General features: G+C 43.9%; 1 protein-coding gene across 3 annotated transcripts; it reads right to left on the reverse strand.

Moving 5' to 3' along the window:
* Positions 1 to 97: 97 nt before the first annotated feature.
* On the reverse strand, positions 98 to 19891 carry SAG (S-antigen visual arrestin). 3 transcript variants are annotated; one of them, XM_013942678.2, is made up of 18 exons: positions 19592 to 19891; positions 18176 to 18228; positions 16912 to 17092; positions 16072 to 16223; positions 15422 to 15482; positions 15289 to 15333; positions 14804 to 14997; positions 14035 to 14094; positions 12792 to 12859; positions 12453 to 12588; positions 12034 to 12118; positions 10899 to 10971; positions 9839 to 9976; positions 8977 to 9054; positions 8052 to 8075; positions 7552 to 7616; positions 2030 to 2099; positions 98 to 1186 (listed from the first exon to the last, which is right to left on the reverse strand). In XM_013942678.2, the coding sequence occupies exons 4-18, from the start codon at positions 16165 to 16167 to the stop codon at positions 1057 to 1059; spliced, it is 1323 nt and encodes a 440-aa protein (XP_013798132.1). In that variant the 5' UTR covers positions 16168 to 16223; positions 16912 to 17092; positions 18176 to 18228; positions 19592 to 19891; the 3' UTR covers positions 98 to 1056. The 3 variants fall into 3 exon arrangements, with proteins under 3 accessions (XP_013798132.1, XP_067158111.1, XP_067158112.1); XM_067302010.1 differs by lacking the exons at positions 16912 to 17092; positions 18176 to 18228 and having other exon boundaries at positions 1102 to 2099; XM_067302011.1 differs by lacking the exons at positions 16912 to 17092; positions 19592 to 19891 and having other exon boundaries at positions 1102 to 2099; positions 18176 to 18289.
* Positions 19892 to 20195: the final 304 nt, after the last annotated feature.

Consider the following 20195-nt stretch of genomic DNA (forward strand, 5'->3'; position numbering starts at 1 on the left):
TAAAGCAAAGAGGGCAGAAAGCAAGAAAGAGAAACTACCTGTCTTTTTACATGCAAAATATAATTAGCTGATACAACTCACTTCAGCCAGAGCCTAAGCAAGATTCATGAAAGGATTATACATTTACATGTATAATAAGAATATCCAGATCAACAAGCGAGACCAAAGTTTGCAAAGAATACAAAATACAAACTCATTTCTTAGGGCAGAGACCAACCTCTGGCAGACGGATGTTAGGAAAGGCTCCTCAGGGCAGGTTGTCCCATAATTTCCTCCCTAATTTTATTGCGCCTTCTTCTGAAGCACTGTTGCATACAGGAAACTAGATTAAATACAGGATCAATCCAGGCTAGCAGTCCTCTGTTAGGTGTTACATATAGGGAGCTTTGTTAAGGAATTCATGCACAATGCACTTTTCTCTCATTCATCTTTAATAACCGTTAAGCATATTGTTAGAAAGCAAGCATAGTACCTCACTCAGCATTACAACCTCTGTGGAAGAAGACTTGTGAAACATTTAATGGTACAGAAAGTGGATGCAAGTCATAGATGGGGTCAGTGCAAACACCGAAAATATTCACTAGGTGAGTTTGATATAGCATAAATACAAAAGCAACCAAAAGGAAATAAAACCAGTTTTGTGTAGTCCACTGAGAAGCTTCAACAGATCACCAAAGGCAGCAAGCCAGCCTTTCAAGCTAGGACCCGGTTCACTAGGATTTCAAAGGCAGGGGCTCTTTGACACCAGGTAAGTCTAGGCAGGCTGCACAAACACATTCTCATTTAAGTTCTCACCTGTGGTGAAAGCAACCAACCATTTTATTAGATAGCCCTGAAAGCAGAGGTCATTCATGGCAGTCTTCCTGTCCTCCTCTCATAGCTAGAGTAAGCATCAGATTTTGGGTTTGCTACGTTCTTATGAAACTTTTAATAAGCAACAGAGATTTGTGCTTTTACACCCATGGATCGTAGGGTTGATCCCTGAGAGACAATGCATACACCGAGAACATGTAGTTTACTAGAAACCTAGGTCCTACATTTCTAATTGATGCCAGACTACATAGCTTCTCTGGCAGCTTGTTCTTCTAGTCGCTCATCAGCTGAAGAAACATTCTTGTTTTCTTCATCATCAACCATATCTTTTAGCTGTTGACGAGCAAACTCCTCAAATACCAGCTCTGCCTCACTGAAATGGAAGAAACACAGGCCTTTCAAAATGATTCCAGCAATTTTTTAATACCATCAGACCAAAGGCAGCATGTAGGAGGAAGAAGAAAAGCCAAGAGCATACTCGGGTAATGTTTTCTTTGCCTTCAGAGGGGTTTGGATCCAAGTCCCACAGACTATCTTGATCGGCGTTATCCTAGCTAGCATGAACAACATTTGATTGAACAACTCAGGACACAAACTAAGGAGGTTTTTATCTGTACTGAATCATACCCATCCCAGCTAAATATCTGTCAGCTAGCTTAATAGCCAGAAATAGCTTGAAAGGGTCTTTGTCTAGAATTAAAACGGGAAGCCTTTCATCCTTATTCCTTCTGTACTAAAATATGAGCACACGGTTGAACAAATTGAGTTCCTGAAACTTAGAGAGCTATAGAGCATCTGCTGATTCTCTGCAACTGTGAAGCAAAACATGCTCACTTAAACTAGTTTCACATGGTTGGTCACTGCTGTTCAACTGATAGCAGTAATTTGTCAAGCCACAGTAACTTACTTTGGATTTATGTCCATACGCTGTGAGCCCTGGGGACTTCTGGACAAATTTTGGGAATTTCCAAAGAACCAACTATCGATTGCAGCCAAAATGTAAAATACTATTAAAAGAAACTTACCACTCCTTCCCTGTAATTATCAAGAGGCAGTAGAGAAGGAAAAAAAGACACAACGAATAGTTAGAATAGTGATGCTAAGAACAGCAGAATATTTATAAAGCGAGGAGATAAAACAGTTCCAGTGACAAGTGGCAGGATTTGCAGCAATACAAGGAGAATTCCAGAAAATCCTAACATGTGCGTACACGCACCTGATAAAGCAAAACTCAGTCTCCCTATTGGAAAAGCACTCCGGCAACATCACCCAAGGCATCAGAAGGGCTGAGAAACAAAGACAGATTTTCCCATTTAGGCTGCTAGCAGCCGCAGCTGTGAGAGACATCTGTGCACGCACTTCTATTCAGAGATGACAGTGCTTGCGTGACATGATGGTGCTTTTAATTGGTCTGTCACTGGGCTTTAAGTAGCCAGAAGACGTTCGTGTTGAATAAACACAGAGGCATTGAAATCAAAAAGAGCTCAGAATACAGAAAGGGCTAGGAAGTCTCTCCTCAGACAGGTTATGCATGTGAGAGGCAACACTCCTGATTCCACCCTTCCCTGGGCGTCATCCTGAGACCTTTGGCACGTGTGTTTCCCTAACGGGATCTTTGCTAACCGCACCGTGATGAAGCGGTGCTCAGGCTTGCTAGCAGGATTCCTTGGAAGGTGTCTCAGTACAGCCCAAAATAAGCTGAACAAAGTATTGTTGTGTTGCAGTTGTGAAACAGGGGCAGGGATTGTTTGGCTTTTACAGTTACTTTAGCTTATCAAGTAACAGTTGCTTCACTGTCTTATTTCTCATGAATTTAAATCAGGGAACAAACTGCAACTAGGCCATGATTCTGCAGAAGTCAGCAGGGATTTGGGATGCTCCAGTGACTGGAAACTTGCTAGCTAGAGAATTCCCACCCACAGCTCACTGACATCAAGGGGAACAAGTCCTAGCACTGCTGGAAAAATGAGCCTTAAAAGTGTGTCAAATGGGGCACTCTGTAGCCAAAATGTCTCAATGGACCTTGTAAAGGCATTCATGATGGTGTCTACCCAGACTCAGAAAGGATAGTTTCCTCTGCTCATGGATGCTAAAGTGAAGTCTGGAAAGTCAGTCTGAGGGCATCCATGCTCGATTGAAATGAATTTGAAATATTTAGAATGCAGCTTTTAAAATTTCCAACACATGAAGCATTGTTCTCATCTTAGTCTCATCTTATTTTTCCTCCAATTTTTGTTCTTTAAATAGTCTGCTCTCTTCCCCCTCTTCGAAGTACATTCATTACTATGGGAACAGTGACATCAGTGATGTGGGCGAAGCCGAGTGATATTCACCAATGCAGTTTGAAGCTGATTTTACAGAATCGGTTCAGGGAAAAAGAGGTATTGTTTCAGTTAGGCACATACCTTTTTGTCAGATAAATACTTAATGAATCAATACATAGGTAGATACTGTGGTAGGTGCAGTAATGCCTATCATATACCTCAGAGGTAAGATTACACTCAAAGGTGCAAGGACTTGAGGCTGCTATACTACTTCCCGTAGGCTTGTTAAACGGAAGTTTAATAAACCCTAGCAGGAGTTGGGCCCACTCCACATTGTTATCTTGCTGTCCTGTGGCTTATTTAACATTTTAACATCGAAAAATTCTCAGAAACCTGAAAATGGGTAGGCTTCTGTTTTTGCTTTTTGCTTTTTTAAACTGGCATCTCAGCAATTGCTTTGAGGGTTGGGATGGGAGGGGGCATAGATGAGGCTGCAGAATGTCATCATCCTCTTTGCGGAAGGTTTTCTATAAGCTTTTATTATGCAGCCACAGAAATGATTCCATATAATTAAAGTTGTGACATATGGTAATTTTCATTAAAAGCTTGCTTTTAACCTCTTTTAACTTTATGGAAAAAAAACAAAGAGTAGGCTGTGTTATTTTTCAAGACATTCAAGTCCTTTAAAAATTCACTAATTTCAAAAAGTTACAATATCAATACAAGGCAGGTATAGTGTTAGTGTTCAAGGGACACAGCACTGATGGGTTTCTCAAAACCAACCCTTTCCTGCAAGTTTAACAAGGGAGCAGATAAATGACCATTTGTTGATTAACAGCCAAAGCAAAGGCCAGGGTCCAAGACATAGGCCCCCACAGTGTAAAACATCAGAAGAAGGGCAGGAAAACCCCCCCGACCAGAGAACTCATGCCTGGAGAAAAACCCAGCAGGAGCTGCTGGGCTAACTGCTGACCCATGGGAAAGGGCTCGGAAGCAGGGAAAGACGCGGCCCGTTTGAATCCATCTTAGAAGACATTCATTTTTGTCAACAGGCCCAAAAACCAGACCGTAAATGTGATGGGAGCTGTTGTTTCTCCTAAAAATAACCACCTGCGAACCACATGGGTCCAAAAGCAGTTGCGAAACCAGCACACATGAAACATGCAAATGTTGCTCTATAAGACATCCAAGACGAGGAAGCTATAAATAAACCTGCGAAAGGAAAGGTAGCAAGCAGTTCCTTTTCTGTCTCCTCCAGCAACAGGAAAGGAAGAGCAAGCAATCTGCAATAGCCATGCACACTGACAAACCCGCTTTTCACTCCGAGTGATGAATGCTTCCGACACCACTCGCAGGCAAATAAAAAGGGCAAATCAATCTGCTGTGAAATAAAGCACAATGCAGCGGACTGCGCTTGCCCCACTATGGCCCTGAAAAAATTAAACCACGTTCTTGAAACGCTTATATTTTCTTCCATTCTGTCTGAGGTTCTCTACACTCAAATCAGCTCTGCACAATTAAATATACTAGTGCTAAACATGTTTGTTTTATTTACTTTTGCCATAAATCACCTTGGCTAAAGAAGGAAAAGGGAGATTACCCCAGTGCAGGGAATAAACCACAATATGTGGTACCTTGTCTCATGTTCAGGCATTTTTTTTAATCCCACTTTAGCTTTGGCTCTATAAGCTGGTTGCTTTGACATCTTTTCTTTCTCCCGGCTGTATCTTAAGAAGAAGTGGCAGTGGAATAAGCAGGGAAGTGCAACAGTCAAATTTGTTACTACTGACTCATCGGTAAAAACAAAAGGGAATGGAAAAAGAAGATAAGGAGTGATCTCAAAATCCCCTGGCCATGCACCCTTGCCTACATCCATTGCTGAGGCTGCCGAATAAATCAAAAAAGTAGTATTTTAACTTGTGGGGCCTTTAAGAGTCTGAACGCTGCTTGTTGAAGCTCCATCTCTGCAATTAAGTCTTGATTCACTTGATTCCAAATTAGATGTTATTTCACTAATGAAGCGCATCTTCTCTCTGAGTTTATGTACTAAGCCAATAGAATAAAAAGTGCATCTCCAAAGCATGAACACACAACTGAGAAGAGTGATTAGATACAGGGCATGGAAAACTACCAGCCAATAAAGCCGGAATGATTTTTAGTTTACCAGCTTCATTTGGGAGGCTGTTTTATTCTCCGTAATGAGCTCAGACACCACACTTCAGCAGAGTTTTCAAATCAGCTCTACAGGCTTCAGGTGAATTTGCCTTTGTGTTCTACTTTCCTTTTTGAAGAGGAAGCATTTGTTTCTCTACTTAACTGTTTGTAGGGCTTTCCCATGGGATAGCTCCTGAAACTACCCGGCTTCTGTCAAGTTAGAAGAAACCTGCCATTTCTGTTTGTACAAAAGGTGTGAACCACAGCTCTCTTCTGACAGCAAGCTCTTAGATGACTTTGATGTTGCAAACAATATGTGGGCTGCGTCTTTGGTAAGAGGATGTCTTGGGGGAAGTGATCTGTGAAATATTGCAGTTCTCCATTTCCCTTGTGAAGTCTTCTACCCACATCCTTCAGAGTGCACTATATAAAAGACAGTATATCAGCCATCCTTTGAAATCATCTTAGAGGGGAGAGCTGCCTGACTTCCATTTTTCCTCATATTCCAATTGCTTCTGCCAGAATTATCTGCCTGAGGCAAGGGTAGCAAAAAAGGGGGTTGTGGTATTGTTAACACCGAAACATGGTGTCATGTCAAAAAAATTCCCACCACACTAAAAATACACACAAAATTCCTTACGATGCCCGAGTCTTTGGATGGTCCCTGTTTGAAGTTTTCCAGCTTTCCTCGGAATCCATGAAAGCTCCAGATTTTGGGGCCTGGAGCTGCCCTGCCACCTCTACGGTGTGAGGCTCCCCACTGACACTAGATGGCCCTCGCCAGCCACCTTCCTGGGAACACCAGAGCTGGCCCCAGCCCTTCCAGCCTCCTGGGCTTGGGGAACTGCTACAGGAAAGTTTGAGGCAAACACTTCAGTATGCGCAAGCTGCCAGAACAGGGGGCAAGACCCTTGCCAAGCTGCTCTCCTACCCTGAGTCAACACTGGAGATCATGACCAAATGCGCAGCAGTGTCCCCGTTCTGCTGGGGCAGCTTTACAGGCCTGCAGCACAAAAGGGAAACACGTAGCATGGACGCAGTTATGCTCACAAAAGTGTGTTGCAGCAGCTTCTCCCAGGTGGTCCAGCCTTCCCAGGGCTACGGACCAGCTGAGGAGCCAACCTGCCCCTTGCAGCGGGATGGAGGCCGCTCTGGGCTGTGTGACTGTGGGGCGCCCTGTGCTGCTCCTCAGTAACATGGCCATCTTCTCCGTGGCCACAGCAGAGAGGGGGCAAGAGGGGAGGGTAGATTTGTCTGTGGACTCATGGTGCTGCTCTGATGGGGGTGGAATGTGTGCAGAAAACTTCTCCCATGAGCATGTGCTTGGGTGTCTGCTGGCACAGCTCACAGCAGAAGTTTCCCCCATGGAAACAGGAATTTTTTGTGGTGCAATTCTCAAAGGGGAGTGAAGAAACCTACCTTTCCCCACTCTGGCACATCCATAATTAGCAAATGCTGATTCCCAACCAGAGCAACATGAGTGTGGAAAGGACCATCAGTCTCTTTCCTTGTTATTCACATTTGTTTCCTCCAACAATTTAACACAACCAAGACTAAGGGCCACCCCTTTTTAATGCCTGGCTTCCAGTACAGAACATAGCTCCTATCTTTGGATAACTGATTTTGTAGGCTCCTTCAGCTTTTTCCAGTGGTCATGTTCTTAGATACAGGAGCTTCAGGTAAGTTTGGGCTCAGGCTGGATTCCTGCCAGCTTTAAAGATCCCACACTTCCATCTACTGGCTTGGCTCTGAACGGGTATTGCTCTCAGATACCTGCGCACAGATACTTAATATTAGGACCACACCATAGACACTGTGGTCAAGGCAACATCAGCATAGTGGTAATTTTATTTGTCCAACTTTTTTTGTTCAAAACCACCAACATTTTTTTTTCACCTCTTAACTCTGCTTAAAAGTATTCTGCTTTTTTAAAATGCTCATGTGTTTTAGGTGTTTTCTGTGAAAGACTGTTGTTCACTATCTTGGAATCTGTCTGGAAATTGTTAACAGCTGCATTCAGGACATTTTGCATGGTAGTTGTGAGATTTAACTGTGCAGTGCTTCCCTGAGGCCCCGCGATTGCAGTTGTGATTCCACAGATGGAAAAAAAAGGAGCATGATCCTGTTCCACCTTCTCTCATCTTAGCATCCCTTCTCCCTGTTGTGTGTGCCTGGGGGATTGATAAACATAGCAGTCCCCTTGCTGGCCTCTTCTGGACTCTAAAGGCTTCCTGTAGAATAAATCACTGCAAGACTTGCAATGGGGCAAGATTTCATCTGGGTTTGATAAGCAAAAAAGGAAAAATGAGGCATAACTGACCTGCTGTGTTCTTATCCTCAGGTTTGGGGTGCATGAGACGAAATGGCAGCTCTGTGCCCACTTCACTTTGGGGAGAAGAGAAAATGCATCAGATCTACAGACCCATTCATGCCTGGTTTAGTCCCCTTCTCTTCCCAGCCCAGGCCAACCCAAGCCCTGAAGTTCAACTTAACCCATTATTTCATCTTTTTTCTAACCATAACTTCTCCCTCAGAAAGAGTTAAACTCATATCTCCACAAAAATCCTGGGCACATCCACTCTAATAAGCTGGGTTTATTATATGCTGAAGTATTATTTTACTTGCAGGTAGATAAGTCAGAGACATCTTTGTAATCGACTCATTTTAACAGCTGGATGTGCAGATTCCTTATTTCTATCAGCTTAAGGGGTAGTTTCTTATTTTTAGGGAGGTGAGGAGGGGAATAGGAAAGAGGGTAAAAGGACAAATTAACAACTATGACTGCATGATGTGAAAAGGAAGAAGATGTAACTGCTTTACCTGGAGGTGAAGTCTCCCAGAATGCTACAGAAGGAAAAAAGGAGGAAAAAAACCAAGCATATTTAGCACCTCTCCATTGCAGTGCTTTACCAAATATTGTTTTATTGGTGGACTACTGAAATGACTTTTCCCTGGTCCTTTCCCCATATCCTTTTCTCCACTTGCCACAAAGCAAACATCCAAATAACCTTGTTTTTACAAAAGGTGATTTTCATGTCCTTCCCATAGACAGAGTCCAAGTTTTTGAACCCCTGAACAAGTGTCAGCATGGCCCCTTTTCCAAGGGCCTTAGAGCCAAGGGACAAGGACAAAGCGAGCCAAGGGACCACAGAAAGCAGCAGTCATTTTATCACATGCTTTAGGCAAATCATTGACCCATTTTTATGTTACAAAGGAGGAGAGATAGACAAAATACAAATGTAAACAGCAGCTGTCATCAACTGAGAGTTACCTCTTCTGCACTGTACCCTGGGAATTAACTCATGTGGCTCAGCTTCTCCCAGAAGGCTGGCTCAGCAGAGAACCTGAGCAACGGCATTTATGACTCTCAGGCAGATGTCTCTGCCTCTGCTCTCTGGGAGAGCAAGAACTTGAATGTAAAGGTTCAATCACAGTGTCACTTAAACTCTTATAAACTGAAAGTTAGTTTCAAAGCAAAAAATTGCAACACAAAACAGAGGTTCATACTTCAACCATAAACTCATACTGCATCTAAGGAAGGTGATCCAAAGCCTCTGGCTCAGAAAAAGTTTTTTTGGATAGGCCAAGATATGAATTGCATGCAGTTCAGGCTTTACAGGGAGCCTGATGTCCTAGAACATGTCCTTCCTCTTAGCGTGAATTGTTCTGCCCATTCTCCAATGGGGTTCACACACTTCATTCTCTTAATTCTATACAGATATAGCAAAAAGTCTATTACTCTTACCCTGGGACAGTGAGCTTCACTCTGACCTTGTAGGAAACCAGAATCCCCATCACCCTCTTGTCTATTCCATCCTTAATGCTACCAGAGAAAAACACATAGTGGGGTTAGACAGTGCAACAGCGGAGGTCACAGAATCACACAGAATCACAGAATGGTTGAGGTTGGAAGGGACCTCTGGAGATCATCTAGTCCAACCTCCCTGCTCAAGCAGGGTCACCTAGAGCACGTTGCACAGGATCGCGTCCAGGTGGGTTTTGAATATCTCCAGAGAAGGAGACTCCACAACCTCTCTGGGCAACCTGTTCCAGTGCTCTGTCACCCTCACAGTGAAAAAGTTTTTCCTCATGTTCAGGTGGAACTGCCTGTGTTTCAGTTTGTGTCCATTGCTTTGCGTCCTGTCGCTGGGCACCACTGAAAAGAGTCTGGCTCCGTCCTCTTGACACCCTCCCTTCAGATACTTGTACACGTTGATAAGATCTCCTCTCAGCCTTCTCTTCTCTAGGCTAAACAGGCCCAGCTCTCTCAGTCTTTCCTCATAAGAGAGATGCTCCAGTCCCCTAATCATCCAGTCCCCTAATCATCTTTGTAGACCTAGGTCACAGCATATGACTGGAGTAAGAGCTAGGTAAACATCCCATTCTCACAAAAGTGATAAAAGTAACATGTTAGAGTCTCTGGGACAGCTAATACCTCTCCAGGTCTGTGATCATCCTTTAGTCTGAATGAATATGACAGGGATAAGTCACACATTCAGATGTGCCTGTCTGGATACAGGTCCAAACTCCCAATAGGTTCGTCTCCTATGTCCTCACTACTTCTTTATAACCCTCCACCAGCTTGGACCATTTAAAACTCTACTCACATGGTACTAGAAGCCAAGTTGGTGTCTTCATCCTTTAGCTTTCCATCCAGGGCTATTTCCCGGGTCTCCCGGTTATTTGCTAGCAAGGGCAGAAGTGTCAGTGTCTTGGTGAGGCTGCTGTTTGGCTGCACCTTCTCCCTGAAAATAACAAGCAGGTGAGAGAAGGAAAGTGAAACACACTCCGATTTAAGTTAGAAAGCCAGCTAAGAGAACTTCAAAACAGGTTACAAAGCCATCCGCATGGAGTGAGATTTATCTGTCCAGATTTAGATGTCTACAATGTAGATGTCTACATTTCCCTTTGTAATTAGCAGACAGAAACAAGCACTTGCAGAACATGATTCATTTCACATTAAGGCAGACATCTAAAGTAGGGCAAACTATGCTGCAAACCTCTAAAGCTGGACAAAATGAATCCTAGTTTAGAAGATCAGCACTCCAAGGAAAACCTACCCCTATGCTGCAGAGCAAAAAACAGAAAAATGTAATGTTTCTGGGTGGGTCCAACCCTCCTCACAAAGCAAGGTTCAGTGCACTGCCAATACAGCGCAATGCACAAGAGCAGGTGGTTCCCCACACCATCAATAGGGTCAAGGTTTTCATGTCTTCTTTTAAGGCCAGAAGAAACTGAAATGGCATAAAACATACTGACCTCAAGCTAGAGCATGGCTGACTTCCAGCTAAATAGCAACAACTTTTAGAAAAATGTTGCAGCTCCATTTAAAGATTTCAAGCAAGAGGGAGCCCTCCATAGTCCCCGCTAAGTTTTTCTAGTAGGCAATTACTCTTCAGACAGAAGAGCTCTTCTGCAGCCTCCACCTGGTCCCTGAATGGAGGAGCAGTGTACTTGCTGGCTATGTGAAAAAGGAGACCAACCACATTCAGAGGGAATGGGTGGTGTAGGGGGACGCACACCAGGGAGAGAAGAGAGCTCTGTAACAGCAGGCAACTAACTGCCAGACGACAGCTAGGAGTCTCTCCTGCTTCCAAAGAGGAAGGTAATTAAAAGGGTATGAAGGAGTGTAGTAGGAAGGGATAAGCAGAGCATTCAGACACTCACTGCGCTTCCTCTGCAGCTACTACTTTTGTATAGTAGTCACTTGAGTACAAAACGACGTTGGCAACCTGCTCCACTGAGTGAGAAAGGAGAACGGGGACAATCAGCTGTGCAAATGCATGAGAAACAACACAGCCGCCCCACCGAGGTTCGGGAGCGGAAGACACTATGAGGACAGCAGGAAAGCCTTAAAACTTGAAGGGACCACTAGGATGGGCAGCATGACTTGGTTACAGATCAATATAACACCTGTGGCCAAAGTCTATATTCCCAGAAAGAGATCCAGCCTTGACGTGAAGATGACAAAAAGTCAACAACCCATGGTTTCCCTTGGGAGCCTGTTCTTTCCATTAAAAACATCTGCATCTTTCTTCTCTAAGTGTGTCCGCTTTTGTCTCTGGCGACTGGTATCTCTCGCATATCTATTGCCAATGCATATGCATTGAGGAGATATCATCACCAAGCAGATGGGATACTATGGTAGTCTGCAGACAGCAGTATGGTAAGTGGCTTATATCCTCCAGCCAAACAGCAAAAAGCATATGGTACTTCTGACTGAAACACTGATGAGGAGAGAATCTGGGGATCAACAAGGTCTTTCTAAGCTTGACAGAGGCTAAAAGTATTTGAGAGTCACTGGAGGGTGTATCAGACTACAGAGACTGGCACTGAATTGGCTTTCTCCACGATGGACTTGTGTGAAACCCTCAGCAACTTTCTTCCTCTCCTGCTTTCTCTTCTCTCCTCTTTCTCATCCTTTGTCTCTCCGACGAACATCTTTCAGATGTCTCTGAAACCTCAGACACAGCTGCATGTACCCTGTGGGCATCACACCCACAGGAGGGCCCCTGCCTTGCCCACAGGAGGTGCTGGTCCCTTTCTGTTTTCTAGAGGGGAGATATCAGTACCTGAAATTAAGCCATGCGAGTACTCCTGAGAGACAGGAAAAAGTCTATAGTGTTTCACCCCAGGAACAGCAGTAGAGAAACAGCAAAGGATCGGGGAGAGAGACAAATTCCTGACTTGCGTGTGCTGCCTGCTTAAGCAGCTGCAAGCACTACTTTCTGGCCCTCTTTGAGCCCTACCGTCATACAGTCTTCTTGCCCTCAAAGAATCCCAACCAACAGTAAAAACATACCTGTCACTTTGATCTTCTTGACTGTTTTCTCTGTGCTGTTGGTGATGGTGAAAGTGACTGGAATGGGCTCGCCATGGTAGTACACCTAGGAGGGGTTTGGTGCACAGAAACCCCAGCATGAGGCTTCACCCAAGCCCTAGCTCTCCTCCAATCCCCCCACCATAAATCTCCTCCCAAAGGCCAGAGAAGGCAAGAGAACCCTTCCCAATAGCTTTCACTGACCCCAAATGAGTCTGGTAGTGGGGTCCCAGCCTTCCCTAGCAGTAACTATGGACAGAAATTACAATTCTTGAGTGCTGGGACAAGTCAGTCCCAGCAGAAACAGGGCCTGAATAACACTGGAAGTAGCTGCTTTGGGCAGCAAAATGGATATTGGCACTGAAATGCTATGATGTCCACACCCCAGGCACGCTCCTCACCTCTTTGCTGAGGGATGCTTTCAAGTTTAACGGCTTGTCGGACATGAAGAACTGCCAGGTGGTCTCTGCACACGGTTGGGGTCCCAGGTTTTCCGGAGCATACTGTACCTTACGGATCAACAGGCGTGCTGAGCTCCTGGGAAGCAGCAGAAGACAACAGGGCACTTATTTCTGCTTGGCAGAGGCGAGAGTTCTGTGTTAATGTCTTCTTACACCCAGGAGGTCCGCTGACAAGCAGGGAGAAGCTGAACAAGCCACCATGGTGCACTGTTGCACCTCCCACCCCCCCATTACAGAGGGCACCAATAGACACAGCCATGTGCACAGATGTCCTGTTACCTCTTGTGAATCCTCTCTTCCACATTTTCTGTCGAGAAAGCCTTCACCTCAAAGTCCACCCCGCAGATCTGCCAGAGGGAGAGAGAGGACAGCTGTGAAACCAGAGTTTCACAAGCTGAGCACATCTGCAGATGTTTAGACATCTTTCTGTACAGCTAGCATGAGCAGATTCCTGCCAGTTGCAAATTGCTCTGGCCTCCAACCTTTGTAGCAGAAATCCCTGCCAGCTGGGGTGGCAGCATCCACCTGCTCCATGCTCTCGGTAAGGCTTAATTCCCAGCATTTGACAGATGACATCCCCGCTCCTAAAACGCTTTTTGTAGCGGTACTGCTGTACACCTAAAGTTCATAATACCCTGTCAGGTTATAAGACTGACCAGCCAGCAAGGCTCTTCAGGCTGCCTTGGGTTTCCGAACGGCTTTGTAATGCCAACACCTGACTCGGGGTCAACACTTTTACTTCCCAACGGATTGGGAGCAATCGGACCAAGTTGACCTTTGCTTTAACGGGTTTATACTGCTATGGTGTGTCTGGCTGAGTGCCAGATATCTCTCTTCATAGCAGCAGGGAAAACTTTTGCTATAATACTGTTGCTTGGCAAACATATAGCTTGCCTCTGGGGCACTGGATTTCAGAGTCTGCACCCGGTTTTACTCAGTTGTTAGTCTAGTCCAGCTGTTCAGAGAAGTATCCAAAATGAAGTATAAAAGGAATATTTAAAGCAATGTCAGAAACCTTGCAGAATCTCTCATTATCTGGTTACTTTTCCTCCATGGTTTTTGTTTTGTTTACACACATGTTCAAGACAGCCCTTTTCTGCATGTGTTTTAATTCAGAAGCAAGTCTTAACACATGGTATTTACAGTGATCAATGAAATTTCAGTCTCCTTTTCTATAATGTAACTGACTAGCTAATAGCTTGCCTGGCAGCTACAAGCATTTTATGCGTGTCCAACCCACAGATCATAGAGATAACTTAAGGAAACTATAAGCATTGCAGATTTAGTACAGTCTTGCTGCTGTTTAACTGGATTCCCTTTCTTATTCTGAGGGCCTAAATTCCAACTCTGTGACGCTCTCTTTAGCTTTTAAATGCCAGGTTCCTGAGAAGCCACCAAGCAAAGCACAGTAAACCCCAGTATCACCTTATTCTAACTCTCAAGCCAGCCAAATAAATTCGCAACTCTTGTTCCATTCAACCTTCCTCTACAATTATAAGCACGGGTGTTCCGTCAGTCTCACCTTATCAACATCATGAGGGGCAGGCTGCAAGCAGACTGAACAAGGCAGGTAATCTGGAAACTGTGGGAGCAAGAAGGGAAAAACAACCCAAAACAGTGTTACCCAGATTTCCAGCTCTGCACATTCTAATTAACTTGTTGTTCGCAAAAGGCACAAAACACAACCCTGAAGACAATAGGACGTGCACTGTAATGCAGTAACCCTTTGAGGTTGTGGCTGAGCCAGAGGCCTTGATACACTGAGCCTTCCACCTGCCCTGTGTCAACAAGTCTCAAACAAAAGCAGAGGCAAGAATCTTTCAAAGAGCTATTTGTTCCTGTATCAGAACATGCGGATTTCAAACCTGCATCTCCCTGGTAATGAGCAACACTGGGTTTTGTTGTTTGCTTGTCTGATTCATGAATTTTTTAAAAAGTAAGAAATTGGCACTTTCTTTGTGAGCATTGGGACAAAGGTATAAAGTATTCCAGCCCCTCAGGAGTGGGGAAGTTAAAAAAAGGTTTGTGGGGCTCTGGCTCAAGTAAAGCCATTGCACATTTCTCTGTCTCTTACAAGGACTTTTTTCATAAGCAGTTAGCATCTTCTTGCTCTTTATCACTTGGAACGGTAAGAAAAAAAAATTGGTACATTGCCTTTTACTAAAAATTGGAATCTTGCATAATATGGATTCACTATTAATGCCCATCCTCAGTCCACCACTGAGCGTCAGTAGCCTAGTAACAGCAGACAAGGAGAAGAGGGTCTTACGAGGCTCTTATGAGACACTTACTGTAAAAAGAAAGGGGTAAGCATTTTTGCCCAGCTTCTTTAACAGAGATTCCTGCAAGTGAGAAAGTGTCTCCGGCTTGTCAGCAGGCGGGTACACCTGGACCCTAGAGAAGAAGAGGTCCCTGCGGAAGGTGAGGCCAATCACATCAATGTCTTCCTGGCCGTAGCGGAAAGCGCAGGTCAGCGTCACGTACACTGAGAAGAAGCACATGGCAGGTTAGGCACGCAGCAGGCTGACAACACAGCCAGCGTGTGACTTCGAATCCTCCTGCACTAGAGAGTCAGGGAAACCCCTTGGGGTTGTCTAAACCCTATAGAATTCATACTATTTGTGAGGACCTACACTATGTTAAGGAAGCAGCCTGTCCATTGAGGAAGAAGGTTACATTTGTATCCTTAAAACAATGCAAAAAGGTTCTATTTCAGTGTCTCACTTGAAAAGAGGACTAGCAATCTCTGAAAAGTACATTGCCTAAGATCTCAAACCTTCTTTCCCCTTGATAAGTGCAGGGTCCACCAATACAACACCATCTGAAAGAAAGAAAAAATAAAAGACATTAACAGAGGATAACCAGGGGTAAGGGACCAGGAAGGGCAGCACAAATCCTTGCAGACTTACCTACAGGCTCCACGCTCTTTATGTGGTCAATGAAGTCACGCTTTCCCAGGTAGATGGTCAGCTGTAGGGAGAAGATGACTATGACTGAACTACAAAGATTGATAGTTGTGTGTTTAGGTGGGAGAAAAAGGAGAACTATCAATCTTGTAGAGCACAGAAAAATTCTATGTTATATGCATATATATATTTTATTATTATTATTTTTTTTTTCTAGCAAACACAATCCCCACTAAAGTCAGCAGGCCTGTTCACATCCTTTGAGAGATCAGAGGAGAAGACTTGATGTGGAGCAAGTCCCAGAAGTACAACACGAATACTTGTGCATGTGGCAAAGAACTATGAAGTTAAAGATTTTTGATGTCATCTGATTGAAGACAGTGAATCACCTTTATCTAAACAGTTGCCAACAGGAGTTCAACCAAGGAGGAGTAAAACAGGGGTTGCCTTCCACGCAAGACCTTTTGTTTTATAATACATGAGAAGTTTGCCTTCTGTAAATTGTGTTCATACAGTCTCCTCTGGCTTAGCACTGACTACAGATCATGGTCCTTCTTCAGAAGGAAAATGAAGGGGACAAGAGCAAGCTGCATAGTAAATCTCCAGCCTGACTGCAAGGAAAACTGATGTAGACCCATTATTATGGTACTTACAGCTTTGTCACGGGTGCTTTTCTTGAAGACAACTTGGTTTTGCGGGGAACTGGCATTTTTCCCACTTGCTGCCTTTTGAGACTCGGGGCAGCTCATGGCCAAAGATGGGTCTGTGACTCTGGGTGAATGAAGCTTTTCTGCCACGAGGGTTCCTGGGAGAGATGTCAGGAGAAAAAAGGAAGATGAGATTGAAGTGCAATTATGCCTGGTGGGTACAGCTTTCCACCCCTGTGGTACAGTTCCCCAAACAGAGACTATTCCAATGGAAACTCCAGCTCAACACAGAGGGTAGGTTTGTTTTCATTTTATCAATTCCTCATTAAAAAACAACAACAACAACAACAACACTTAAAGACAACTCTTTGGAAATATTACAAAAGACCAAGAACTTTTTAAGTCATATTCAAAGAATTAGTGGACTAATAGAAAAATCTGAATGGGAAGAGTTAGCTTGGTCTGTATAAAGAAGAGTTTGCACCTCAGTCATTTTGTGAAAAAAAAATCTATGAGCACACAGATAAAGCAAATCTGATCAACACGGCGTACTTAGATTTTCAAAAAGTGCCTCAAGATTTGTCATCAGAGGCTCTAAGTAAGTTGTCACAAGATAAAAAGGAAGATCAATCTCACTCATTAATAATGTGCTGAAAGATTAGAAATAAGGAGTGGCATTACATGTGGGTTTGGGCTGCTTTGGGGGTTTGGGTTTTTTGGTTTTTTTAACGTTGCAAGTATATAGAGCAGTGCCATCTGTCCTGGGACATCAGCTGTTGAAAGTAGTAGTGAACGAATGGAAAGAAGCCTGGATGGAGGAGCTAACAGTCCGCAACAGATACAAACCTATTCTGCATTGTCCAAAACAAAGCTGGCTACATGGAGCTGGAGGAGCGCTTCATGATGCAGACTGGATAGGTGATGAAGTAGCATATAGTTTGTGACAGTAAAGACAACCCCAGTTGGACGCGCACAGTGATAGCTTTTACCACTGAGGAAGAATGTCTTGAAGCGAGCAGGGAAGTTACTAGGAAATAAATCAAGAACAGAACCAAGTATGCTCTTTGTGCCGTTTTACAACCCTTGGTGTGTCCAAATCCCGGAGGTGGCGTGTGCAGTCTGTAAGACCCAGAAAGGTATACGTTGGTCAGGAGTCGGACCAAACCCCAAATAAGAACTCATCTGTACACTGTATTTTCCAAATCAGGACTGAATGTAACCTGTTAGTTTTAGGGTATTAGTGAATTAGTATGTCAACCAGAAAGGTAACAAGGTAAGGACAACTTCTACCCAAGGAAAAGCAGATAGAGTAATATTTTTCAGGCTGGGGGGTAGGGGGGAAACATGACACACGGACTGAAAGGACATACAAGAGACGTCCAGAAAACCTGAATGCTACAAGCACAATGGAGAGAGACTAGTTTTTCATTTTATCATGAGTTAAAAGCTAGCGGCATCCAATCAAGTGACCATAGAGCAAGTTCAAGACAAAACAAAGCATTTCCCCACGTAACGCAAGATGCCAAAGTACAGTCTGTTGCTGCAGAAGGCAGCGAGATCACCAATATGAATTAATTCACCAGATTAGACATGGTCACAGGGAGATTTGTGGCAGATATCGGGCAGGATGATCCAGGTGCAGCTTCGTAAGGCTCTGAAGCACAGGAGATGGTATCAGGAAAGGACAAAGGTCCGCGTGCCCTGTTCTTACGCCTCTCCCCATTTCTACACTTTTCCCTATTGGATGCTCCTGGAATCAGTATCCTGTGTTGGACAGACCTTTGGCCTGACAATGTAGGACTGTCCCTGCAACTTGCTTTCAAGCTATTTTTTTGCTTGCTTTTTCCATTCCAAAACTGTTCCAAGCATAGAAACCATTTCTAGGGCCTATTTGCACACTACAGACACTGGAAAAAGAGAACACTTCCCTTCTCGGAAAGCTAGAGCAATTAAAAGGTAAAGATTAGAGACAGACATTAGACATGGTTAAAAATTTCCATTTTCTGAAGGACAAGTAAGTTTTCCAAGTCCAGAATAGTATTTTTTGCTGAATAGACACGTACTCATGCTGCAGACCCATAGAAACAAACCAATAAATAAACTTAAATACCTTGCGGGGTTCCAAATGCTACAGGAGCTGCCACGGGTGAAAGACTTGAACTCCTAAACCAGTGAAGAAAGACAAGTTTTCCACGCAGACACGTCCTATGCTTAGCTACCAGAGAGAATCAATAATCTCTTAGCGAACAAGGCAGGCAATTTGTAGGGGATTTGAAAACATGTCCCTAGCTGCATCTGTCCAGGATTTCAAGAATTAATCCCTGTACAAGAGCAAATATTTTACCTGGGCTAAGATTCAACTGGAAAGTGGTTAAGTCAGCAACATAAAGTATTACCTAAGGAAGCCCAAATAGTCAGTGAGCTGGTCTACAATGTCATCCTCACATGTTTAGCAAAGACTAAAGATATATATAGAGCAGGATGGTTACTGAAAGCAGCTTTATTCTAAAGCTCTCTCGATCTTCTTCTTCCTAGGGTTGCAAGCCATCCAGCCTGGTAAGAAGCTAAATATAAAAGAGCTGTTTACAAGAAAGGGACTTTATGAAACACCAAACCAAGCCTCTATAAATAGAGGCCACCATAAAGGACTCCCGAGCATTACAAACAATGTATTTTTCTCATAACCAGGAAGCAGTTTTCTCTATTATTGCTCCACCAACATCCCATTGGCAAACTGATGCAAAACAACATGTTGCTAGCTGGTAAACCTCCCCTCCTTAATTTACTTATAAAAAGTTAGGCACAACATCTAAGATGCAAGGCAGATGAACAGCGACTTTAACCAGTTCAGCTTTTCTGTTCATGAATTTCCCAAGAACAGCTTTTTGCCCAATGAATTTTGTCTTGATACTATGCACAGCAATGTACGGAATTTTGGGGCTTGCAAGCTGCAAGAACAGCTGTAGCTTTTCTCTGGGCTACATCTATTAGTTTGATGAGAAAGATCACATGAGGCCCTCTCCGCTCTCCGGCCTGCGCAGCGCCCTCCGTCTCAGTCTTGCAGTCACACATCAAGTTTGCTCTCTGCAGACGATCACAAACATTTGACTGAATATAAGGAACTGAGTACACAAATAATTCAAAAAAACAAACACAGAACCAGTGTTCCTCACTTCTTCCAAATTCCAGCAACGTTTTACGGACTGGAGGAGAAATATTGGGGGAGCTTAATCACTATCCTGTTTAATGAAGTCTGGCAAACGCAAAACAGCCAGCTCTAAACAAAAAAAAAAAAGTGCATGTGCCCGAGTTCCTGAAAGAAAGCTAGACCCTAGCCTCTTTGTAGGAAATAAGGAAGAGACCCCAGAAATATTAGTCCAGCATTAGCACATTATACTCAGTCACACAATACAAAAGAAAAAAAAAAAGCTTTTTTTTTCCCCCCGCCTTTTCCCTTAAGGGTTCGTGCTGTTGCTACTGAGGGATAATCAGCTCCTCAGAAGAGCAACGAGCATTGCTATCGTACCTGCTGCTCCTCCGAGGGCTGGGCACTGCGGGCACGAACGCCCTTGCAAGCATCTTCAGGAGAACTTAGAGGCAGCTTCTCCGCCCCGCAGACGTCCCCCCACAACTGCTAGCAGGACAGTTCCACCTTTAGCAAGGAAACACTGCAACAGCCACCTCGGCACCGTAGATAACTTCATTTTTGCTTTTAACCTCTGCAGTTTGAAGCAGAAAATGAGTAGTAGAATTAATTAAATGAACTATGACAAAGAATTAGACTAAAATTGATCACTAGTATTTCCCAGATACCTTGGTCCTAAGGAATTTTAATCCAAAACGCTTAAGGTTTTAGCTAGCTAGCCATTATGCTTGTTTGTGTGTTGAATAACATTAACCTACTTCGTAACAGCACCAACAGGCAAAACAAAGCCCTTTGTGTAAGAATCTGTGTCCACGCTGTAGAAAAATACAAGTGCAGCAGCCTAAATTATAAACGTCCTAAACCCGTTCTGATCCTCCTCAGCAGGGCCTGCAGAGTTTTTATTACGTTAGCTTAAGCTCCCAATAATCTTTCATCCTGCTGACTTGTCATGTAACGATCTACTTTTCTGCAGTGGCCAAGGTCG

The sequence above is a fragment of the Apteryx mantelli genome, chromosome 9, assembly GCF_036417845.1.
Source record: "Apteryx mantelli isolate bAptMan1 chromosome 9, bAptMan1.hap1, whole genome shotgun sequence".
Classification (NCBI taxonomy): domain Eukaryota; kingdom Metazoa; phylum Chordata; class Aves; order Apterygiformes; family Apterygidae; genus Apteryx; species Apteryx mantelli.